The 26,291-nt window shown below is 45.3% G+C and overlaps 2 protein-coding genes across 2 annotated transcripts; one reads left to right on the plus strand and one right to left on the minus strand.

Annotated features, from left to right (window-relative positions):
• Positions 1–67: 67 nt before the first annotated feature.
• Positions 68–6,305, plus strand: LOC311144145 (uncharacterized protein). Its single transcript, XM_084180140.1, has 11 exons — positions 68–273; positions 1,010–1,249; positions 1,457–1,580; positions 2,306–2,458; positions 2,563–2,742; positions 3,258–3,331; positions 3,423–3,620; positions 3,709–3,846; positions 4,015–4,104; positions 4,217–4,360; positions 4,436–6,305. Exons 2-11 carry the CDS (start codon positions 1,010–1,012, stop codon positions 4,562–4,564), a joined length of 1,470 nt encoding a protein of 489 aa, XP_084036266.1. The 5' UTR covers positions 68–273; the 3' UTR covers positions 4,565–6,305.
• Positions 6,306–6,403: 98 nt separating this feature from the next.
• On the minus strand, positions 6,404–26,245 carry LOC311143791 (uncharacterized protein). The gene is made up of 14 exons (XM_084179673.1): positions 26,117–26,245; positions 15,851–15,996; positions 13,826–13,907; positions 13,593–13,728; positions 13,271–13,473; positions 13,015–13,151; positions 12,757–12,898; positions 12,336–12,617; positions 11,562–12,152; positions 10,662–11,462; positions 9,718–10,490; positions 9,163–9,579; positions 7,947–8,911; positions 6,404–7,129 (listed from the first exon to the last, which is right to left on the minus strand). The coding sequence occupies exons 1-14, from the start codon at positions 26,237–26,239 to the stop codon at positions 7,125–7,127; spliced, it is 4,803 nt and encodes a 1,600-aa protein (XP_084035799.1). The 5' UTR covers positions 26,240–26,245; the 3' UTR covers positions 6,404–7,124.
• Between the last annotated feature and the right edge of the window lie 46 nt (positions 26,246–26,291).

Genomic DNA, 26,291 nt, shown 5'->3' on the forward strand with positions numbered 1-26,291 from the left:
AACGTCCGGCAGGAAACAACGCATCCTTCATCAAAGCACAAAGGTTCCGCGCGTGTTTGCAAGCTGCAGACAGAAGCAGAAGTGACAGCGCAACAATATAGAGAACGGAACGGACAGTGCCATCTATAGTGAGCTATCTAATCATTTGCAGGATGTACTAGGTAGTAGTTTTATCTTAATAATGCATACTAAGGCATTATTATCGCGACAGAAGAACATAATTTATTCCGTGCATCTCTGAGATTTGGCAATAACGGTTGTGGCTTAAACAAGGTAGGCAACGATGATAGCTAATTTAACTAGCTAACGTTACCTAGACTATGCTATGGTAAGTATCATTAGCTATCTATGTCAAAGCATATGCATTTTATATGATAGCTTATTGTAGGTCAGTGTCCAGGTGATAGTACACTATTGTACTGCTGGGCTTCGCAATCATTTAGCGATTCAGTAGCTAGCTAAATGGGACTTGCTAGTACAGTATGATGACGTTCATTAGCTAAGGGTGTTCCTAGCTAACGGTATGTTAATAGCCCTAGTAACCCAAACAACCCCAACCCTAAACTAACCCTATTACCAGAGAGGATGAATCTCTTTGCAGTAGCGTGGACAAAGTGGACGTAATCAGTAGCTAAGTGTCCCATACACTAGCCTGAATGACAAATGCACACGCAATCACCAATAGTTTTTTTTTATTTCTCATGATTGCTCTACCTTGTCAGATTTATTATCAGGAAGTTGTTGACAATGTTTAAACTACAAAGTCCTTCAACAGTGTGTTAAATGTCATAATGGAGGTAAAAATATACTTTATCCAGTATTGATTAACTCTTCAGGTAAGCTTGTTTTGAGGAGGAAGTTGATAGTGTACCATGATTTCATCAACCCAGTGAACCCATATTGCAAATCACTGTAATTACCCCACAAGGAACTTGGTACATAATTATTGCTACACCTCCTCAAGGAAGTGTTGTCTCTTCTCTGTTTCTCCTCTCCGGTGGCTGTTTAGATGGGGGAGACTGAGGGCAGGGTGCTGGGCAGGGTGACGGTGTACTCTGTGCTGGGCTGTCCCCACTGTGTGCAGGCTAAGACAAGCCTGGGCGGTCTGGGCCTGCCTGTGTGTGATGTAGACATGGGGAAGCACCCAGAGCTCCGGGGCAGAGTGAAGGAGCTGACCGGTCGGAGCACAGTTCCTCAGATCTTCTTCAACAGTGTCCACGTCGGGGGGAATGATGACATGCAGAAACTGGTGAGAACACTGTCTCTCAGATGGATGGATACATTGTCTCTTTGACTGCTGTATATTCAGTCACTCACTTGAGTCATTCAGTTGAGTGAGCTTTAGGCACTTTACCAAAACATTTACAAAAGGCGGGTTTGTTATTGTAGGAAGTAGAGGCTTGCTTCTGAATGCCTTGCCTGGAAATATAGGTGAAATAAACACTACTCTCTGCAGCCTCCAGAGGAGTTGGAGCGTCTGGTGCGTTTGGTGAGGGAGGAGCCTGTCTCGTTAGACGCCCTGCCCCTGCCCAAGGAGAACCAATCAGATGGCTCAGACACAGCTGGAGAGGCTGATGGAGGTCAGTGGACACACACAAGAAGCCATGTGCCTGATTAGATTACGGTCAATTTAGAGTTGGGCCCTGCTCTATAGAAATGTTTGCACCTTAGAACTGGAATGGGTAGACTGGAATGGCTGCAAAGACACATTCAGTCAAATGTGTTTATTAGTGGGAAATAACCATTTTCTCCTATTGCAGTTCTAAGACTCTAAAAGACAGACCTCCTGTAGCGAGACTAATCTAGTCTTCCTCTAGTTATAAACATGAGCTCTGATTCGACAGGGTTATTTGGACATGCTACTGTTGGAATACCAGCTGGAATATCAGTATCATAAGACCTGGGGAAGAAGTGTCTGTCTGTCTGTCAGTGTGGAATGTTGGCGTCTGCTGCATGAGAGACAGGCTGGTTTTGTTTCACTGTGGGTGTGTGTGCGTGCGTGCTCATCTCCTGTCACCACGGCAGACAGAGGCCCATGCAGAGACAATGGATCAGTGTTACCTGATAGCCCCAGACCAGCCAACACCTGGCCTCTCTGCCCAGCTCCAATATGTGTCTCTGAGTTATAGGCTCCTCTGCTACCACTCAGGTTCATAAAATACATTCATATGGACTAGAGTAAGAAATAAATATTGTCAATTGCTCCAAACATTTTCTCTTACACATTCCTGTAGTACTGATGTCTGGTGAGTGGCATCCATTCACACAGTAGATGATTGCCAAGCCTTATGTGCATTCTCTGCAGAGTTTAAGTGTGAGAGGGATGCATTAGCGGACGTGGTAGAGGATCTCAAGCGGAGCGATGTGATTGGATGTCAGTGGAGGAGACTGAGCATGTGCAGAAACAGCTTCACAGGAGCACAGCTGGTTGGCTGGCTGCAGAAAGAGAGGGGCATGGGTAAGGAATGAGAATGAGTAAACAGACATTCCTAAATTCTACATACAGATTCTAATTCTATTATTCTATGATTCTAACTGATTCTAATTCTCGGATTCTGGCAGAGATGACTAAGGCATGCGAGACTGGGCAGGTGTTACTGGACAGGAAGTACATGGTGGGCGTGGCTGGGGCAGGGAAGGGGGAGGGGTTTGGAGTGAGTGACAGGCTGTACAGGCTGATGGAACATGACCCTCACTCGGCCCTGAACGCAGGACAGACCGCTGCATGCTCCCCTTTACAGGGTAGGTAGGGAGGACTCCCTCTTCCGAATCTGATTCTTCTTAAAGTTTCTTCCTACTAGAGAGCTTTTCCTTGCTACTGTTGCCTCTGCTTGCTCTTTAGGTGGTTTAGGCACTTTCAGATAAATCCCACTGTGTAGGTGGGGGCTTTCCTGCTTGGAGCTTCTCTTTCTACTAGTTAAACACACAAGTGTAAGAGGCAATCCCACACCTGGTGTGGGCTATTACATTAAATCCCTGATACGATTAACTGGGATTGCAGTAGGTGTCCTTAAAAGCAGCTGATCTGTCTGTGTTTGTGCGAACGTGGGTGGGTGTGTGTGAATCTCTGTCATTGCATGAGTTTGGCCTTTCTGCAGGCCTCTTCTTGTCTTGCATAAGAAGTAACCTGGATCAGAATGTCTTTCCTAGTTAGGACATCTGATCATTATCTGGTAAAAATAGATGATTAATGATATAATTATGTCTGTATTCTGTCGCTCCCTCTGTCTCTCTCTGTCTGTCTTTCTCTCTCTCAGCTGCTGAGTTGTCTGCCATTCTAAGGGATATGATCCTGAAGTTGTTCTCTGAGTACCTCTCTTCTGATGGAAAGGTAACAGTCACACTGAACTAACTGAACCCTCCACTACAGCAGATCTATTATGACATGACAGTTGTACTACAATATGTGTGTTTCCGTACAGTGTGTGGACTACAAGGCCATGTCCCTGAGCCCAGTGTTTGAGCGCTACTGTGAGCTAGCTGTTCAGCTACAAAGAGTGGAGCTGCTGTCGCTGACCAGAGAGGAGAAACTAGCCTTCTTCATCAACACCTACAACGCTCTGGTCATCCACGGAAACCTTCGGATGGGAGCCCCAACCAACATGTGGCAGAGATACAAGGTAAGGGAACCATCTAGGATTGTGGAAAGACAACAAGTAATACTCTGTTTAGTAGTGACATTAATTTGTTCCTGTGTGTTGTTTGTAGTTCTTTAACTACGTGAGCTACCTGATTGGAGGAGAGGTGTTCACTCTGCAGGACATAGAGAATGGAGTTCTGAGAGGGAACAGAAAGGGCGTCGCACAGCTTCTCAGGCCCTTCTCTAAGACTGACCCTCGCCTACAGGTAGACTACTCCTCTGGACATGGAAAGCTATTCAACTTATTATATTTTTTGGTTGTTTATTCACATCTCTAATTTACTGGTGCAAATGTATGTTTTTATCTGAAATGGAGCGCAATCTGTGGCAGTGGTTGAAGTGGTGATAGTGGCTGTTCTCTGTTTGTCCACCAGGTGGCTCTCCCAGACGCTGAGCCTCTCATCCATTTTGCTCTGAACTGTGGAGCTAAGGGATGTCCACCCATCAAAACATACACTCCACAGGTAACACACTGGGTTTTTACACTGCAAATACTGCACATGTAGTGACACAGTATTTTCTGAATCTGGAGTTGTTTGAGTAAAGTCACATGATGTGTCCTCTCTGACCGATCAGGACATCGACAGTCAGCTGCGCACCGCGGCCGAGTCCTTCCTGGAGAACGATGACGGCTGTGTGGTGGATTCTGAGAAGGGGGAGGTCTGTCTCAGCCAGATATTTAAGTGGTACAAGGCAGACTTCGGAGGCACAGATGAAAAGGTACCTCAACACTGACCTTTCACTGAAGAGTACTGTCTCCTGTCCTAACCCAGCCTTGCCCTTTCTCTCCTTCAGCTGCTGAACTGGATCCTGGAGCACATGGGGGAGTCTCCCAAGAGGTCCAGCCTGCAGCGTGTTCTCTCCTCTGGGAAGATCAAAGTCAGCTACCTGCCCTATGACTGGAGCACCAACAGCTCTCACTGAGGCAGAGCAACAAGCCATAGGAACACACTGTTCTGTCAGCAACACAGAGAAACACACAGCTCAGCCTGCAGACATGTCTATCCTCAGTAAAGAGGTCTGTGTGTCTAACTCTAATCCTTTCTTCCCCCCTGCTCCCCTACTCTCCCACAGCATGTGAACCTATACTTTTAACCTGGTTTTACTTTCTCTTCTAACTGGGTCTTCCATTTCAAGCCTTGAAAGTGCTAATGATGCATTTTAGCACGCACCTACTTATTATAAATTTGTTTTATCATTGATTATGAATATTTTTCTTAATACTGTATGTTAGGAAGGCTTAATTAATTCCATGCATGTTTATGATCCAATTCAACACGTACAGGACACATTTGTACTTTTTCTAACAAAATTTAAAAAGTTAGCTATTTATCTATAAAAAAAGATCTAAAACTGTTTAGTAAAACTTTTATCCCAAATTGTTTGTTCATCTCCTGTTTTATGCACACCACATTGTGCTGGTCTCTGTATAGCCAGGTACCAGTTCATTGTCAGAAATCTGCTCTCCAGAAAGAGCTTTGCACTGTGTAGCACACCAAGTCTCTTCTAGCCCATCTGTTTCTAGAACTCTCCCACGGTATGACAACAGAGGGGTATGTCTCCCTCTTTACCCATAATGCACTTGTGTGTTTATCTCAGGTCAGCTGCCCCATGATGCAATGGGAGGAGAGGACTTCTTGTATGAGCGAAATCTGGAAAACTGTTGTCATATCACTATAACATGTACTATCTGTACCATTCATATACCTGCAGAGTGTAGTGTACTATTTTTGTCAAATCCTGATGTAGCTTAACCATTTGCTCTGTCTCCCACTCCTATGTTTGGCTTTGTTTGTTGGGTTTCTGTCTGTGAGAGACTGGCTGTACCTCTAGTGAAGCAGATTCTCCAGTGAGAGGAAAGCGCTCCTGCTCCAAAGGCTAAGCCAACCTTAGATACTGTTTATAAGTATTACTAGGCATTACTATGTTTACTGTCTCATTCACTGAAATGCATGTTACAATGACTGGAATGCGTTAGTTTGATGCATGTACTACTGAATGCCTGGGATACTGTATCCTCTGATCCTGAAGCCTGTAGTTAGAATATGATATGACCCTGTTCTCTAGCCAGTGCCTTCTAACCCTGCATGAGAGAGAGTACCTCAGACCCTGGCCACATCTATAGCTAGCACTCCTATTACAACTACTCCTAACCCCTACTGCCAACCACAGGGCCTATTGTAGCACAGGCACTAGGACTCCATACTACCAGTTATAACTACTAGTAAGTAATACACTGGTAGACAAGTTGCTGGGAAATTCCAGTTGGGCAGTGTTCTTTACTCCTGTTCCTGGATAGTCACAGTATGTGCAGGCTTTTGTTCCAGCCCTGCACTAACATACCTGTTTCAGACCTTGATTAGCTCCAGGACCAGTAATGAAGAATACTGCTTTAGTAAGGTTTCATGCATCTGCAACAGTAAGAGCTTGTACTCTGAATGATACCCTAAAAGTTGGAGAGAGCTCAGTCTGCTCTGACGACTACTGTACTTCCCTAAACTTACCTCATTTCTCTTTGTAATTGTCAGGAAGAAAAAACATGTCATGCAAACCTGTAGAGAACAACACTGTCATGGCTTTTGCCTGGATCCAACTCTGAAGCAATACTTTTGTTATGATGGAAATTATGCAATTTGTCATCTGAAATAAATAATTTCTTATAGTTCACTGGTTGCGCTCTCCCTTGTTGACCCATTGCAGTAAAGCACTACATTGGTTCATACTGTAAATTGTTTATTGAAAACAAAAGTCTGACATTTTTCTTTAAGAAAAATAGAGCTGAATTGAGGATATTTACATTGAGTACAAACTTAAATATATCAACATTTGTACATATAAATAAACGACCAATGCAGGTAAGTGCACATCGCTATATTCATCCCATTATGGGCTCAACAGTGATTTTTATTCTCAAATGCATTTTGATTCTCTTTTACAAAATATTTATTTTAATTAAATGCATAGATGATCAATTTCTAATACATTGTGAAACCGTTTCATTTGTCATTAGAACAAAATCAGTTAAAATACTGAACTAAAATATACATTTTATGTGCCAACTAAAACTTATGCCAAACAGAATATAATTAGAAGTACTTTTGAAACACTGTACCTACAGTGTGATTCTTCATACTGATTTTAAAGCAAATAAGAATTGAACAAAGTATTGTAATGACTGAAAGGCAGTACTGTTCGGTCCAGACTTATGTACAGTGATTCCAGAGGATTGTGTGTGTTGTATTTTTAGTGCCCGGCTCTTTAGTGCCATGAGAATCTGGCCCTACAGCTCTCAGAGCTGATTGTCTGTTAGTAGTGCCTGTATTAGGCCCAGTTCAGAGAGTACAGATAAAACACAGAAGTGGAGACACCTGTCTGAGAGGAGCATTGTGGTGCTTCATATGGTCTCTGTAGTGCTCGAACTTTAACAGAAAATCATTCTCCGCTGGCACCATGAAGAACATTTCACTCCCATTCCTCTTCACCACTAACCTGAGAAGGAAAATATCAACATTTATATTTGCATAAATAAATACTTGCTTTACAAAACAGCTGTCACATTACTATGCAAATGTTTTTTGTATAAGCAGCTGGGACAAATGAGAGAACATTTTGAAAAATTGTTGATCAAGTTCATGTTGTTTCAAAACATTCTCCCTTTTGATATTCAGTTGTAAAAATGTTGATTTCTTGTGCAGAGCCGTGGTGTAGAGGTAACGTAGGACTGGCACAATAATTGTATAATTGTGTAACCAACAATTACACATGACTGTCAGTCGCTTTGGATAAAAGCGTCTGCTAAATGGCATATTATTATTATTATTATTAACAGTCATAATCGTCTTAATACTTTGTATTAGATCGTTTACGCAATAGCAAATTATATATTTTTTTCATACAGAGGGTAAGGTTTGTAATCATTTTACGAGCAGAATGGCATGGTCGAGAGGAAGAGCTTCATTTGTGTTGAGCTGTGCTGTATTCATTAAGTGTAATTTTCAAAGATGTATTATGGTACATTACAACCTCAAAACATGTTTCAACAAATTACACTTATGATAATAAGTTTCCATTTGCATGACAATTAATCGTTACCCAAAATGTAATAATCGTCACAGCCCTAGCTCCCCGTTACATTTGCAACTCCCTTCCCTCTGTTTCTCCCACTTCGCCCATCTCCACATGTCATTTCCTTACTATCTGAATAAAGTGTTAAAAAAAAAAATATATATATATATATATACACTTTTAAAAATGAATTTAGATTTGACAAATTCAGTGAACACAAACTCCCATGTCCGCTACTCACTGTCATCATCTGAGTCGAAGCTGAAGAGGGAGGAGCAGGTGTTTTGGGAGAGGTGTTTCTCCAGTTCCTCTGGGCTAGTGAAGGAGGAGAAACACTTGGAGCAACGCTGTCTTTGAGGAGGGGGGGCCTCCTTCTCAGCCAACACCTCCTTCTTCCCCACCACACTCCTCTTTACCGCAGCCTTACTCTTTTTGCCAGGCCCGCGGGAAGTGACCTCGCTGGGCTTCCTGCGCTTGCGCATGCTGAGGGCTGCCTCGGTCAGGTATGTAGAGGGGGGCGGGCGGATGAGGGGGGCTTTGGCCAGTGGTAGGTAGGAAGGATCCTCTGGTTTGAAAGTCTTGTGTTCCGCGATGACTGGTTCCTCTCCGCCTGGCATCACCTGAGCCAAAGTGACGATATTGTCCACGTCCCTCATGGTCATTGGCTCAGTGAGGTTTTGGAGGATTCTGGGATGGGGGTGTGTGGGTGTGGTGGTTTGGGATGGGGGTGTGGGAGAGGTGGTAGTAGTGGCAGGGACGGCTGTCTGGGGGGCTTGGTCTTTCCTATCCTTTTCATCATGGCCGTTGATGAGTTTCAGTGTGCAGTCACTAGGAGGGGTGGTGACAGCACCATGAACAGTGTCTGGAGTCTCCATAGGGCCGTCATAGTTGTTACCGTTGGTGTCTGACTCCGGAGTCTGCCCCTCCTCTTTGGTAGCACTCTGCTTCTCTGTCGGCTCGTCTTTAGGCTGGCCCTGGATGTAATGCCTCCACTCGTGGTCGTGGAGAGAGGGGAGGCGGGAGAAGATCAGGTCACAGCCGGAGTACCCACAGGGGGCCTGGAGAGGCAGGTGCGTATCCATGTGCTCCCAGAGTAGTTGGGTTCTGGAGAAGCGCTGGCCACAGTTCAGGTGGAGACACACCTGTTTCAGAGGAGCATCATGGATCTTCATGTGTTCTAGGAAGTGCTGGTGGTTCCACAGGTACCTGGAACAGAAAAGGATAGGGACATAAGCAACACCATTTACACCAGGCCTTAATTAATTTACCAGCTCAACCATCTACGGGCTGGTTCCCCAGACCAAGATGAAGCCTAATCATGGAGAGCAGTAGATTTGGTGTCCTCACTAGCTTCTGCAAGTCGTGTCTCAGGCCTGGCCTGATGAACACCTCATGGTTGAAATGTTGTTTTGATAGAAATAATTTGACAGCAGTGTGTGGAGTCTCCCTCTTTTCACCTGTTACAGTGAAGGCACTTCTCATGAGGATCAGAGCGCCTGCTTTTGGGAGTAGGCATTTCCCTCTGCCCCCTCCACCCGTGCACTGGCACATCCTGGCTCTTCGCCCTCTGTTTCCAGGGGGCCTCGCCCTCAGGGCTCAGCTCTGTGGTAGCGCCCTGCTCCAGCTCGTCTTTAGACTGGGGCTGGGTGTAGTGCCTCCACTCGTGGTCGTGGAGAGAGGGGAGGGTAAAGAAGATCTTCCTACAGCCAGAGTAACCACAAGGGGCCTGGAGTGGGCAGTGGGTGTCTATGTGGTCTTTGAGCTCCTGGGCAGTCTTGAAGCGCTGGCCACAGTTCATATGGAGACACGCATGTTTCAGAGGAGCATCGTGGAGCTTCATGTGGTCTCTGTAGTGCTCAAACACCAACAGGAGCCTGGGGCACAACAAGAAACAGATGGAGACATAAGTGACACCATAGTACAGTCGGAACCCCGCCCCACCTAGATACATTTTGGTCTAGGTGGGGCCTAACTGACCTGGGAAATAATCTGTGGGGAAAGAAACTTCTTACCTCTGGCAGATCTGGCACTTCCCCTTCCCCCACTGGAAGGTCTTGTCCAGGACGGCTGCGTCCTCCATGTGGTAGGTGACAGCGTGTCTCAGCAGCGATGGGCCGATCTTCATAAAGATGCTGTCACAGCCCTCTGAAGGACACAGGTGGTACTGCTTCTGCTTCCCCTCCTCTCCTCCCTCACTCTCTTTGTCCTCTCCTCCCTCGGTCTCCTTCCCAGGCACCACCTCTCTCACGATCACCACTTTGTCTCTCACAGTCACCTGTTCATCAGTCACTTCCACAGACTTCAGGTTGTCCATGTCCGTTTTACACTTCTGGTTCTGGGTCTTTCTGATCAGGTTTCTCAGGTTCTGGATGATTCTACTCTGCTTGCTCACCACCGGCAACACTTTAACACGTTTGGGTTTAGGAGGCTGGTCCGTCAGAGTCGAGGGCTCGGTCACGTTCTCACTGGGTTTCGCTTCGTTCTCTGAGGGTTGATTAATATTCTTTGAGGGATCTGTGTCTCCATTGACAGCGGGTTTGACCTTAATGTTGGCCGTGGAAGTTCTCAGTTCCTCTATGTGCTCTAGAACATGTTCCTTGGCGCGGTTGTACCTTTGGAAGTGTTTGCCGCAGAAGACACAGCTGAGCCTGGTCTTTCTCAGCTTCAGGTGGGCCAGGGTGTGTCTCACCACGTTACCTCCCTTGTAGAGCTTCTGGCAGTGGCTGCAGTTGAAGCGCAGGTGTTTGGAGCGTACTGGAGCCTTGCCTGGCTCTGTGTCCTCACCCTGCAGGAGCAGAAACAAGCTGTTATGCTGTCAAAGTGGAGAGGTGACATTCACAGAACCGGGTGTACTAGATAAACACTAAAGAACTCTGGAGGACAGTTATGAATACATTATAGATTAACATTATAGATTAATGAATCACTAGATTTGTTTGCTCTATATAACACTAACCTGAGTGTTTGAGTCTGGTCCCACCTCTGTCACTGTGAATTTACTCTCTCTCGAAAGTAGTTCCTTAGCAGCCGTCCCTTTCGAAAGTTTGGCGTAGATGTGGAACAGTTTCAGTGGACACTCCTCCATCTCCAAGGCTGGACCATCCAGCTCTGGGTCAGTCTGCTCACTGGGACCTTCTAAAACCTTCACATCTGAAGGATCCACGTCTAAAGGCTCCACGTCTAAAGGCTCCACGTCTAAAGGCTCCACGTCTAAAGGCTCCACGTCTAAAGGCTCCACGTCTGAAGGCTCCACGTCTGAAGGCTCCACGTCTAAAGGCTCCACGTCTAAAGGCTCTATTTCTAAAGGCTCTATTTCTAAAGGCTCTATGTCAGAAGGCTCTACTACTGAACGTTTGGAGTCTAAAGGCTTTACGTCTGAAGGCTCCACCACTGAAGGCTCCACCACTGAAGGCTCCACCAGTGAAGGCTCCACCACTGAAGGCTCCACCACTGAAGGCTCCACCACTGAAGGCTCCACCACTGAAGGCTCCACCACTGAAGGCTCCACCACTGAAGGCTCCACCACTGAAGACTCTACATCTGTCTCTGGTTTATACTCAAACGGTCTCTCACCATATACACCATTAGGCTGTCCCATGTTAACATATTTCTCAGACTCACTGTGCTGTTGTTTAATACGAACACTGGGTTCTAGATGATTCTCTACCATTTCCTGGTCAACAGGCACTTCATTTTCAGGGAAGGAGAGCTCCATGCCAGGTATAGTCCTATGGTAAGGTCTCTTACTCCCCCTTCCCTGCCTCATCTCTCTCTTATCCTCCTTTTCATGCCCCCCCTCTTTCCTCCTCTCTTTGCCCTCCCCTCCCTGTCTCTTACCCTCTCCTCTCTCTCTCATTCCCTCCCGTCTCTTCTCCCTCGTTCCCCCCGGGGACACATTCTCCGTCTGTCTGGTCATCTCCAGAAGCAGCCATCTTGGTTTCCTGCTGCGTCTCTTCAGGATCTTGTTCTTCACATGCCTGGCCAGGTATTCCCTCTGCCGATTGGCCGGTAGCTTGGTGGAGCTTTCAGAACTGTGATTGGGAATGAGGGAGTACTTAATGTCTGGGTCGTCAGCATACTCAACATCTGACCTACACTTCCTTCTCCTCCACCTCCTCTTCCTCCTCCTCACAGGGAAGTCTGTCTGTGACTCAGGAGCATCCCCATTCAATCCCTCTTTAGGTTCCTGGCCTACAGTCTCAGAGCTCTCCAGTGCTGTGTTGGTGTGTGGGTGGAGGTGGGAGGCGTCTGTGTGTATTCTGCATGTCTCCTCCTCCATCCAGTAGCTTGGTATCCACTCCTCCTCCACCTGCTCCAACTCCTCTTCCTCCTTCAGGTCATTGAGAGCATCCCTCATGGCCTTGTCAGTCATCAGCTCCAGACAGTGTGTTCTCAGGGTCAGCAGATTCCAGAACTCTGGGTCAAAGAACAGACCTTCCTTCAGCACCTGGACCAGGACAGAGTTTTCAATTATAAGTATTACATTATTATTACAACATGTATCCTCAATGAGGAAATCCACCATTTCTTACATAGAAAAAAATGTAATAGCCCTATGGGCTTTCATAATGCCATACAGTACAATTAAATACTTTTTTAACAAACGTACTCCCTGGTGCCCTTCTCTGACCTGTAGGATATAGAAGCGGATGTTGGTTCTGACATGGGTGTGGTGGGGGTGTGGCTCCTCATCAGGGTGTGTGTAGAGCAAATACATGGTCTTGTAGGCCTCCATGCTGCGCTCCAGACAAAACACCAGCAGGGCACAGAGGCGACACACCTCCAGGTCCCTGGGGAGCAGGAAGGCGATGGTCTTACACAGCAGACAGCGTGTTACAGGGTCAGACTGGAGGTCTGTCTGTAACGCTGCAGCACAAAGCTCCACACACAACGGCACTCCCTCACTACCCATCTGGCAAAGAAATAAGAACAATGTGTTACATTTAATTATGGAAATAGCAGAACAACAAAGTTGATTTCTAAGTCAGGGTAAACTAGGACTACAAGCAAACAAGAGTGTCATATTTGTTGGTGGTTGGCTGTACATCCACCTCTGCTGTGATGATTTTGATGAAGGGGAAGATGGCGCTGGCGTTGATGGCGGAGAGCATCAGCTGGCGACACTCAGACAGGAAGCCCTGCTTAGAGGGATGGGCCCTGAAGTATAGTCTGCTCCACAGGAACACCAGATCCCTGTATGAACACAACATTCTATTATGTTACAGTCCTGTATTATTATGAAGCCCTGTTTATAGTGGTGAGCCCTGACCAGATTTAGCACATTAAGTATATATCACAGTGTTACTGACCAGATGTAGTACATGTCTCCGTTGTGTAGCTGCTGGCTGAGGAAGGCTTTGCACAGAGACAGCAGCAGCTCATCTTTCTCCTGGCTCTCTGCGTTACAGATTATCTCTACTGCGCCTCTACCATCTATCTCAGCCATCTGAGGGAGGAAACAAAACCATGAGTCCACACTGATGATGCTCATTGTCCATCAATCTACTCTAATTAGAGAGTCTGTCTGAAGATAGAGTGAAAGGTAGTTATAGATGGTTGCTGGACCTCCTTGTGCAGGTGTTGGTGTAGTGAGGCCTTGTACAGGCAGGTGAGGTAGGCCTGGTGGAAGAACAGGTGCCTCCACACCTCTGGGTGCTCCAGGCAGCACTTAGCCAGGGCCATGGCCTCCTGCACTCGCTCACAGGCCTGCAGGTAGCGCACACGCAGCTCAAAGAACACTGGCTTCTCCGAGCTCAAATACTTCTCCACTGTACCATGGAGAGAGAGAGGGAGAAGGAAGAGAGGAGAAGTAAGGCGATAAGAGACAATAAGAAATGCATAGGAACCTCACAAACAAAACAAAAAAACAGAGAATGTGTGTGTGTACCTTCTGTCTGTGTGAGGGCTGTGTCTTTCAGGATGGCCTGCAGAGCGGGTCTCTCCCAGGGACCGCCATCTTTGATGACCTGCCTCACCTGCAGCAGGTAGACGTTCCTGTGTCTCAGAAGGCGGCGGTGACAGGCCTACAGAGGAAATGGAACACACATTAACACACTTTACATGGATCATCATGATGATTGCACTCAGTGATAATAAATACATGACACTTTCTTGCCTCACCTGAAAAGAGGCTAATATGTCCTTCAGGGGGGCCTCCAGGAACTCCTCTTTCCCAAAGAACAGCATAAGCTCAAAGAAGCTCCTGAAAATGACATTAATACATACATACAAACGCACACATATAGTGCATTTGGAAAGTATTCAAACCCCTTCCCTTTTTCCACATTATGTTACAGCCTTGTTCTAAAAAATATTAAATACATATTTTTACTCATCAATCTACACACAATACCCCATAATGACAGGTTTTTTTATTTTTTGTGTGCAAATGTATAAAAAATGTAAAACAGAAATACCTTATTTACATAAGTATTCAGACCCTTTGCTATGAGACTCAAAATTGAGCTCAGGCGCATCCTGTTTCCATTGATCATCCTTGAGATGTTTCTAGAACTTGATTGGAGTCCACCTGTGGTAGATTCAATTGATTGGACATGATTTGGAATGGCACAGACCTGTCTATATAAGGTCCCACAGTTGACAGTGCATGTCAGAGCAAAAACCAAGCCAAGAGGTCAAAGAAATTGTCCGTAGAGCTCAGAGACAGGATTGTGTCGAGGCACAGATCTGGGGAAGGGTACCAAAATATTTCAGATCCTCTCAAGCTCTGTCAGGTTGGATGGGGAGTGTCGCTGCACAGCTATTTTCAGGTCTCTCCAGAGATGTTTGATCGGGTTCAAGTCCGAGATCTGGCTGGGCCACTCAAGGCCCTTCAGAGACTTGTCCTGAAGCCACTCCTGCGTTGTCTTCGCTGTGTGCTTAGAGTCGTTGTCCTGTTGGAAGGTGAACCTTCGCCCCAGTCTGAGGTCCTGGGCGCTCTGGAGCAGGTTTTCATCAAGGATCTCTCTGTACTTTGCTCCATTCATCTTTCCCTCGATCCTGACTAGTCTCCCAGTCCCTGCAGCTGATAAACATCCCCACAGCATGATGCTGCTTTACCGTACGGATGGTGCCAGGTTTCCTCCAGTTATGATGCTTGGTATTCAGGCCAAAGAGTTCAATCTTTGTTTCATCAGAACAGAGAATCTTGTTTCTCATGGTCTGAGAGTCCTTTAGGTGCCTTTTGGCAAACTCCAAGCGGGCTGTCATGTGCCTTTTAGTGAGGAGTGGCTTCCGTCTGGCCACTGTACCATAAAGGCCTAATTGGTGGAGTGCTGCAGAGATGGTTGTCCTTCTGGAAGGTTCTCCCATCTCCACAGATCAACTCTGGAGCTCTGTCAGAATGACCATCGGGTTCTTGGTCACCTCCCTGACCAAGGCCCTTCTTCCCGTGATTGCTCAGTGTGGCCAGGCGTCCAGCTCTAGGAAGAGTCTTGGTGGTTCCAAACTTATTCCATTTAAGAATGATGGAGGCCACTGCGTTCTTGGGGACCTTCAATGCTGCAGACATTTTTCGGTATCCTTCCCCAGATCTGTGCCTTAACACAATCCTGTCTCTGAGCTCTACGGACAATTATTTCAACCTCATGGCTTGGTTTTTGCTCTGACATAAACTGTCAACTGTGGGACTTTATATAGACAGGTGTGTGCCTTTCCAAATCATGTCCAATCAATTGAATTTACCACAGGTGGACTCCGATTAAGTTGTAGAAACATCTCAAAGATGATAAATGGAAACAGGATGCACCAGAGCTCAATTTCGAGTCTCATAGCAAAGGGTCTGAATACTTATGTAAATAAACTATTTGTTTTTATTTTTTATAAATTTGCAAAAATTTCTAAAAACCTGTCTTTGCTTTGTCATTATGGGGTGTTTTGTGTAGATTGATGAAAAATGTAATTTAATCAATTTTAGAATAAGGCTGTAACGTAACAAAATGTGGAAAAAGTAAACAGGTCTGAATACTTTCCGAATGCACTGTGTGTATATATAAAAAATTTAAATTAAATAAATAAACAGGCCAGTTCAGCTCATTTTCAGAGAACAGAGTCGTGCTGGATAGTGCATTGTAGAAAGATAATATTCAATTCAGCACAGTACAGTGTGGGTCAGCATTACATAATGAAAACCATACAAGTACTTACAAAGCCAGGCTGCTGAGAGCATAACAGACGTGCTGACAGTCATCGGGGTAGGCAACAGTGGCTCTGGTGAAGCAGGTCAGAGCCGTCCGCAGCAACTTCAGCTGGGGCAACGGCACCTGCCATCTCCCTGTGTGCACCTCCACCAGCTTTACAGGGAGACAGTCAGACAGAGATAAAGGGGGTGTGATTGAGATACACAGGCCTGTGCAGATTATTGGATCCGTATGTCATTACATTTTACATTTTAGTCATTTAGCAGACGCTCTTATCCAGAGCGACTTACAGTTAGTGAGTGCATACATTTTTCATACGTTGTCATGTCATGTGTTGATCTGGTTCCTGAATCCTGAAATGTTCAAACCTTTTTCCAGGTGAAGTATTGTAGAGATTTCAGCATCTGTGCAGTCAAGACTTGTGTAGCTGGCTAGCTATCTACATGTTAAACCATATGGCAAGGGAATGATTCAGGGAAGAGTGGTGCTCATCTGAAATGTTTTACAGTAGCTAGCTGAAATTGGGTTTCATTGCTTGTTGCTCGTTAGCTAGATAAGTGCGGATGTCAACCGGTCCTCCTGAGTGCTGAACTCATAACTAGCTAGCTACACAAGCTAGTTAGCGCTCTTTAGGGTGAATACATGTCCCAGATTGTGCGAGACAGTCCCGCATTTTGGCACTTCGTCCCGCAACCAAACAATCATGTCCAGAATTGTATCAACAAATTCAAACACAACTAATTTAGAAAAAAGGTTGATTTGTCCCATATTTCAGTCAGACATTCCAACCTGTCTCTTGCAGTCACGTTGGCTTATGCATATATATATACAGTGGGGGAAAAAAGTATTTAGTCAGCCACCAATTGTGCAAGTTCTCCCACTTAAAAAGATGAGAGAGGCCTGTAATTTTCATCATAGGTACACGTCAACTATGACAGACAAATTGAGGGGAAAAAATCCAGAAAATCACATTGTAGGATTTTTAATGAATTTATTTGCAAATTATGGTGGAAAATAAGTATTTGGTCACCTACAAACAAGCAAGATTTCTGGCTCTCACAGACCTGTAACTTCTTCTTTAAGAGGCTCCTCTGTCCTCCACTCCTGTTACCTGTATTAATGGCACCTGTTTGAACTTGTTATCAGTATAAAAGACACCTGTCCACAACCTCAAACAGTCACACTCCAAACTCCACTATGGCCAAGACCAAAGAGCTGTCAAAGGACACCAGAAACAAAATTGTAGACCTGCACCAGGCTGGGAAGACTGAATCTGCAATAGGTAAGCAGCTTGGTTTGAAGAAATCAACTGTGGGAGCAATTATTAGGAAATGGAAGACATACAAGACCACTGATAATCTCCCTCGATCTGGGGCTCCACGCAAGATCTCACCCCGTGGGGTCAAAATGATTACAAGAACGGTGAGCAAAAATCCCAGAACCACACGGGGGGACCTAGTGAATGACGTGCAGAGAGCTGGGACCAAAGTAACAAAGCCTACCATCAGTAACACACTACGCCGCCAGGGACTCAAATCCTGCAGTGCCAGACGTGTCCCCCTGCTTAAGCCAGTACATGTCCAGGCCCGTCTGAAGTTTGCTAGAGTGCATTTGGATGATCCAGAAGAGGATTGGGAGAATGTCATATGGTCAGATGAAACCAAAATAGAACTTTTTGGTAAAAACTCAACTCGTCGTGTTTGGAGGACAAAGAATGCTGAGATGCATCCAAAGAACACCATACCTACTGTGAAGCATGGGGGTGGAAACATCATGCTTTGGGGCTGTTTTTCTGCAAAGGGACCAGGACGACTGATCTGTGTAAAGGAAAGAATGAATGGGGCCATGTATTGTGAGATTTTGAGTGAAAACCTCCTTCCATCAGCAAGGGCATTGAAGATGAAACGTGGCTGGGTCTTTCAGCATGACAATGATCCCAAACACACCGCCCGGGCAACGAAGGAGTGGCTTCGTAAGAAGCATTTCAAGGTCCTGGAGTGGCCTAGCCAGTCTCCAGATCTCAAGTAGTTGATACACTGCCGATTTTGCAGGTTTTCCTACTTACAAAGCATGTAGAGGTCTGTAATTTTTATCATAGGTACACTTCGACGGTGAGAGACGGAATCTAAAACAAAAATCCAGAAAATCACATTGTATGATTTTTTAAGTAATTAATTTGCATTTTATTGCATGACATAAGTATTTGATACATCAGAAAAGCAGAACTTAATATTTGGAACAGAAACCTTTGTTTGCAATTACAGAGATCATACGTTTCCTGTAGGTCTTGACCAGGTTTGCACACACTGCAGCAGGGATTTTAGCCCACTCCTCCATACAGACCTTCTCCAGATCCTTCAGGTTTCGGGGCTGTCGCTGGGCAATACGGACTTTCAGCTCCCTCCAAAGATTTTCTATTGGGTTCAGGTCTGGAGACTGGCTAGGCCACTCCAGGACCTTGAAATGATTCTTACGAAGCCACTCCTTAGTTGCCCTGGCTGTGTGTTTTTCGGGTCGTTGTCATGCTGGAAGAACGAGCCACGACACATCTTCAATGCTCTTACTGAGGGAAGGAGGTTGTTGGCCAAGATCTCGTGATACATGGCCCCATCCATCCTCCCCTCAATACGGTGCAGTCGTCCTGTCCCCTTTGCAGAAAAGCAGCCCCAAAGAATGATGTTTCCACCTCCATGCTTCACAGTTGGGATGGTGTTCTTGGGGTTGTACTCATCCTTCTTCTTCTTCCTCCAAACACGGCGAGTGGAGTTTAGACCAAAAACCTATATTTTTGTCTCATCAGACCACATAACCTTCTCCCATTCCTCCTCTGGATCATCCAGATGGTCATTGGCAAACTTCAGACGGGCCTGGACATGCGCTGGCTTGAGCAGGGGGACCTTGCGTGCGCTGCAGGATTTTAATCCATGACGGCGTAGTGTGTTACTAATGGTTTTCTTTGAGACTGTGGTCCCAGATCTCTTCAGGTCATTGACCAGGTCCTGCCGAGTAGTTCTGGGCTGAACCCTCACCTTCCTCATGATCATTGATGCACCACGAGGTGAGATCTTGCATGGAGCCCCAGACCGAGGGGTGATTGACCGTCATCTTGAACTTCTTCCATTTTCTAATAATTGCGCCAACAGTTGTTGCCTTCTCACCAAGCTGCTTGCCTATTGTCCTGTAGCCCATCCCAGCCTTGTGCAGGTCTACAATTTTATCCCTGATGTCCTTACACAGCTCTCTGGTCTTGGCCATTGTGGAGAGGTTGGAGTCTGTTTGATTGAGTGTGTGGACAGGTGTCTTTTATACAGGTAACGAGTTCAAACAGGTGCAGTTAATACAGGTAATGAGTGGAGAACAGGAGGGCTTCTTAAAGAAAAACGAACAGGTCTGTGAGAGCCGGAATTCTTACTGGTTGGTAGGTGATCAAATACTTATGTCATGCAATAAAATGCTAATTAATTACTTAAAAATCATATAATGTGATTTTCTGGATTTTTGTTTTAGATTCCGTCTCTCACAGTTGAAATGTACCTATGATAAAAATTACAGACCTCTACATGCTTTGTAAGTAGGAAAACCTGCAAAATCGGCAGTGTAACCAATTCTTCTTCTCCCCACTGTATATATCATAAGGATGTGGTACTGGTGATGTTAAAGAGTAACTTTAATTGTAAAACTTTTTTTTTTAAGATGGTTTAGGCTTAGTTATAGTCAAACATAATTTCTAGTCTTCATTTTGACAGTTCGTTACAAAAGTGATATAGTTTGGTCTTTTAGTAGTAAATCTAGATATTTTTGCTCCTAGCGCGACGTAGAGGCCTCTACGTCATCTCAAGGGAGGGGTCAGGTATGAAATACGCTCCCTTCTAGATGTGCAGGGTGGTACCACCTCAAGGCTTACTATAAAATCAAGTGACAGCGCGCCTTATTTGTCAATGGTATTGGCAGGTGGAGTGTGCCAATATAATTTTGCATTATGCTTATTTGACTAGACTACTGACGTTACACAAAATTCAAAAGGCAGTAAGTCACATTTCCGCATATGAACAAATTCAACGTTTTTGCTTCCCGTTTCATACACATCTATGTGCTTTTACGAAGAGAATAACCATGTAGGCTATGAGGATTATACGTTTATATTCGTAACTACATCCATCATAACAAGAAATAGATTACAATCGTGGTCATCATGTCAACTAGATCTATTTTTTCCCACCCGTTATAACTGATTGGTGGCGCAGTCCGTTGAAACAGTTGGCTCATAGTTCTATGGTTGCGAGTTCTAATCACACTTTATTTACAATATTCATCCTGTGCCTACACACTTCTAATTCTGAAAAGTAAACACATACCTGTGAGAGGGGTCGCCCTGGTAGTAGTTGTAGGTTTTTATACAGTACCAAGCCATATCTCAGACTGTCCATCTTAATCTTTTATTTTTATTGGCCAGTCTGAGATATGGCTTTTTCTTTGCAACTCTGCCTAGAAGGTCAGCAACCCAGAGTCGCTTCTTCACTGTTGACATTGAGACTGGTGTTTTGCGGGTACTATTTAATGAAGCTGCCAGTTGAGGACCTGTGAGGCGCTTTCTATTCTGGTTAGAGCCAGTTTGTGCTGTTCTGTGAAGGGAGTAGTACACAGCGTTGTACGAGATCTTCAGTTTCTTGGCAATTTCTCGCATGGAGTAGCCTTCATTTCTCAGAACAAGAATAGACTGACGACTTTCAGAAGAAAGTTATATGTTTCTGGCCATTTTCAGCCTGTAATCGAACCCACAATTTCTGATGATCCAGATACTCAACTAGTCTCAAGAAGGCCAGTTTTATTGCTTCTTTAATCAGCACACAAGTTTTCAGCTGTGCTAACAAAATTGCAAAAGGGTTTTCTAATTATCAATTAGCCTTTTAAAATTATAAACTTGGATTAGAAAACACAACGTGCCATTGGAACACAGGACTGATGGTTGCTGATAATGGGCCTCTGTACGCCTTTGTAGATATTCCATTAAAAATCTGCTGTTTCCAGCTACAATAGCCATTTACAACATTAACAATGTCTACACTGTATTTCTGATCAATTTGATGTTATTTTAATAGACAAAAAAATTGCTTTTCTTTCGAAAACAAGGAAATTTCTAAGTGACCCCGAACTTTTGAACGGTAATGTACCTCTGCTGCAGAGGATACGTTCATTAAAGTTACCAGCCTCAGAAATTGCAGCCCAAATAAATGCTTCACAGAGTTCAACTAACAGGCACATCTCAACATCAACTGTTCAGAGGAGACTGTGTGAATCAGGCCTTCAATGTCAAATTGCTGCAAAGAAACCACTACTAAAGGACACCAATAAGAAGAAGAGACTTGCTTGGGCCAAATTAGAGATTTTTGGTTCCAACCGCTGTGTCTTTGTGAGATGCGGTGTGGGTGAACGGATGATCTCCACGTGTGTATTTCCCACCGTAAAGCATGGAGGAGGAGGTGTTATGGTGTGCGGATGCTTTGCTGGTGACACTGTCTGTGATTTATTTAGAATTCAAGGCACACTTAACCAGCATGGCTACCACAGCATTCTGCAGCGATACGCCATCCCATCTGGTTTGGGCTTAGTGGGACTATTGTTTTCAACAGGACAATGACCCAACACACCTCCAGGCTGTGTAAGGGATATTTTACCAAGTAGAGTGATGGAGTGCTGCATCAGATGACCTGGCCTCCACAATCCCCCGACCTCAACGCAATTGAGATGGTTTGGGTTGAGTTGGACGGCAGAGTGAAGGAAAAGCAGCCAACAAGTGCTCAGCATATGTGGGAACTCCTTCAAGACTGTTGGAAAAGCATTCCAGGTGAAGCTGGTACTGTATGTGTACATTTATTTTGCGGGCGGTGTGGTCGGTGGTGGTGTGGTCAGCATGTTACACAGCAAGTGGCAATAGATTTCAGGAACTCAACGCCTTACCACTGTGAGGTAACTGTCCAGAACCACATTTGTACACGATGGACATTATGTTATTATGAGAGTGTGCCAGTGGACTTCTGGTAAGTATGCTTTAGTGAGAAAGTGTTGAAACCACCCACAACTTCTCACCTGAATGCATTATTATTAATTTTTTCTTTAAGGGGCAAAAGCTTAAATTGGGGTTGAGAGTTAACCTTTAAACATGTCTCCAATCGTTGTTGAGATCTGATTCTGCGCAGCGCAAGATGAGACATTGGCCAATGTCATAGGCATATCATCAACCAATCACATTTCTCAAATCCTTTTGTGCTAAATTCCAGCCAAACTTTGGAGAAGGTTGCAATTGTAGCCTGCAATTCGGGGCGTTCCTACATGTGGGCATTCCTGCACAGTGTTGCCAACTTAGCAACTTTGTCGCTATATTTAGCGAGTTTTCAGACCCCTCTAGCGACACATTTTCAAAAAAGTGACTAGTGACTTTTTCTGGTGTTATTGGAGACTTTTGGAGACTCTGACGTGAAAGCACGTATCGTTCTTACTCTTCTCAACGAGCAGCAGGTGCTGCCGTGGGCCCCACCCGGGCAACACCCCCGTCCCAAAGCACTCACAGGCGGCCCAGTCCTCGCGCAGCAGTCCCTCCCAGCTGCAGTCAGAGCAGGAGATGTTCACCCCTCTGCGTCCAGACTGCAAATGAATCGCGCATGCGGGAAGCTGCCGCTGGCTGTTCCCGCCCTGGCTTACATTCAGGGCGGGGTGTAAATGTAGGGTGTTTTTTACTCACTTTTTGTCTCTCCCATGACTTTATTCCTCTCTCCTCCAGCGTCCATCACAATTACATGCACATGGCCAATTATGCAAATTAGGTGATGACAGCCAATAGCTACTTTCCTTACTGAGGAGTTGGCAACACTGTATCCTGCATCTGCAGGAACCCGTCTTTATACTTCTATTGGTAAATGTTTAAGTTAGGATAGGAGGGAGCGCTCAAGTGCAGTATGTAGTGTTAATGCACAATAACGTTGGATGCCAGCTGCATTTAAACTCCACTGAAGAAGGGGCGGGGGCGACAAAAGTAGCTCGCTAGCCATACACCAGTAGACAGTGTCCTTCACCCCCGCCTGTCGGGCATTGTTTTCTCGCAGTTCTGTTAACGACAGCGAGGGCAGGTGTTCGGCAGGCTGGAGCAAAGCACACTGTGCTAGCTTAGCCAGCTAGTCCGGTACACAGCAGGCGGGGGCTACCCCTTCTGTCTGTGGCTACACCGTGTGCTAACTAGCTATGTGTGCTAGCTAACTAGCAAGCTAGCTAACAGCAAGCTAGCAAACCTCTACCTTACCTGTCACCCTAGACCCACTTCAATTTGCTTACCGCCCCAATAGATCCACAGACGATGCAATTGCCATCACACTGCCCTATCCCATCTGGACAAGAGGAATACCTATGTAAGAATGCTGTTCATTGACTATAGCTCAGCATTCAACACCATAGTACCCTCCAAGTTCATCATTAAGCTCGAGGCCCTGGGTCTGAACCCCGCCCTGTGCAACTGGGTCCTGGACTTCCTGACGGGCCGCCCCCAGGTGGTGAAGGTAGGAAACAACATCTCCACTTCGCTGATCCTCAACACTGGGGCCTCACAAGGGTGCGTGCTCAGCCCCCTCCTGTACTCCCTGTTCACCCATGACTGCGTGGCCAAGCACGCCTCAAACTCAATCATCAAGTTTGCAGACGACACAACAGTAGTAGGCTTGATTACCAACAATGACGAGACCGCCTACAGGGAGGAGGTGAGGGCTCTGGGAGTGTGGTGCCAGGAAAATAACCTCTCACTCAACATCAACAAAACAAAGGAGATGATCGTGGACTTCAGGAAACAGCAGAGGGTGCACCCCCCTATCCACATCGGCGGGACCGCAGTGGAGAAGGTGGAAAGCTTCAAGTTCCTTTGCGTACACATCACCGACAAACTGAAATGGTCCACCCACTCAGACAGTGTGGTGAAGAAGGCGCAACAGAGCCTCTTCAACCTCAGGAGGCTGAAGAAATTTGGCTTATCACCTAAAACCCTCACAAACTTTTACAGATGCACAATTGAGAGCATCCTGTCGGGCTGTATCACCGCCTGGTACGGCAACTGCACCGGCCACAACCGCAGGGCTCTCCAGAGGGTGGTGCGGTCTGTCGAACGCATTACCGGGGGCAAACTACCCGCCCTCCAAGACACATACAACACCCGATGTAACAGGAAGGCCAAAACATATGCACTCACTAACTGTAAGTCGCTCTGGATAAGAGCGTCTGCTAAATGACTAAAAAAAAAGAAACAAAGAAAAAGAAGATCATCAAGGACATCAACCACCCAAGCCACTGCATGTTCACCCCGCTATCATCCAGAAGGTGAGGTCAGTACAGGTGCATCAAAGCTGGGACCGAGAGAATGAAAAACAGCTTCTATCTCAAGGCCATCAGACTGTTAAATAGCCATCACTAGCACATTAGAGGCTGCTGCTGCTGCCGCCTATTGAAATCACTGGCCACTTTAAGAAATGGAACACCGGTCACTTTAATAATGTTTACATATTTTGCACTACTCATCTCATATGTATATACTGCATTCTATTCTATAATATTATTCTGTATCTTAGTACATGACGCTCTGTCATTGCTTGTCCATATATGAATATATTCTTAAATCCCATTCCTTACTTTTTTGTGCGTATTGGGTATATGTTGTGAAATTGTTAGATATTACTGCACTGTCGGAGCTAGAAGCACAAGCATTTCGCTACACCCGCTAAAACATCTACTAAGCACGTGTATGTGACAAATAAAATTTGATTTGATATGTGACAGCTAGCTAGCTTTAGCTAGCTTATCATTAGCCAACTGGCTAAATGTAAACACTGTATAAGCATGTTAACGAAGAAAAACGTATTAGAGCACAGCTAGCTACATGCCCGCTTATTGTCATTTTAGCTAAACTTGTGGACACATAATCAGTAACATTGGGCTTCTTCACACTGATAGACAGACAGTTTTGCATGGGCATGCTAGCTAGCAATCCTAGGTTGTGTTCGTAAATTCACTCTAGAGTGCCAGAGTGCAGAGTGCGCCACAGCCAGAACAATGAGCCAGATATTTTACCTGATGTATAAATATGAAGCATCCGGTTGCCGTTTCCACTCACTACCAAATATGACGAGACGAAGCCCAGTGGCTGGCAGTGGGAGAAGATGGAGCGAGATGGATTTTGGCCGACATTCTGCACATTTTCTCATCGATTAAACATTTGATCTCCATACTGTTTTGTGTTTCCAAAAATGTAATCTTTAACAAACAAAGTGGACTGCGTTTTGTATACTATTTTTTTTTTAAAGGAGTGCAAGGGCGAATCGAGTTAATACACAAACGCACTTTAGAGTAGGCGTTCCCTAACGGAAATATGCAAATAAATGTTAGAACGCGCCAATAGGATCTCACTAGCTCGTTCTTGGCTCTGCCCAGCTCCTCGCTTGTTCTGCCCACTAGGATTTATTTGCTCCCATTGGAAACGACAGGTCTATCTTGGGTTAGTTATAAAAACATCTTTGGTTTCGCTCTCGCAGCGTTCACTGGATGCTCTGGCCGAGGAGTAGTTGATCAGAGCGTTCTGACCTCACAACAACAGCAGTCAAGCTAAGTTAGCTTGCTAACTAGCTACTTCCAGACACAAATGAGAGAACACCTCACTCTGACCATTTTAAATCACCCTAACAGAGCTGGTTAGGCTATTTTCATGTTATGTAGAGCGTTGGTGACTAATTGTGCTGCTGGCAACAATTTAATTGCCGACGTTTACACTACTGACACCGGTCATATTCAACGGGTGTTGCGCGTTCGTAAATTCCTCATGTATTCTTCGCTCTCCCAGACGAGGGTGCTCTGAATTCGGAGTAGATAGCCAGAGTGAATTTACGAACGCACCCATAGTTACCGTGCAACTTCACATTGTGGTAGCTAAAGTTAGCTAGCTAGCCAACTCAAAGAGTAACAAAAGGTCTGTGGAGTAACGTTATAGTTAGCTAGGCCAGTATGGGCTGACTGCATTTGTGATGAATGCTAGCTAGCTAATTAACGCAATGCAATGTAACGTTAGCTTTTAACTAGTAAGTTAGCTAGATAGCTAATAAATTACTTTACTAGCTATCTAACGTTACAGTAGCTGTCCTGCCTTGCTTTGTACTGCAAGCAACTGGCTAACTAGTAGCTAGCAAGCTTGGCGTAAGCACTCGCCTCTCTCCCAACTAAAACCAGGAATTGGCGTGATTTAGCTTACCTTACAAAACTCAGAACAATATTCTTTGCTTTGTACCGAACAGTTGTCGTTAGAGTATATGTACAAAGTCTCCAGTTCCAATTCTAGCCTGTCTGTTTCCAAATCACTTTTCCCCTCCGCCATACTGGCAAGTTTACCTTGCACATATCAAAGGGCCTACTAGCGGATAGGTTGA

The sequence above is a fragment of the Coregonus lavaretus genome (assembly GCF_964263955.1).
Source record: "Coregonus lavaretus genome assembly, chromosome: 16".
Lineage (NCBI taxonomy): Eukaryota > Metazoa > Chordata > Actinopteri > Salmoniformes > Salmonidae > Coregonus > Coregonus lavaretus.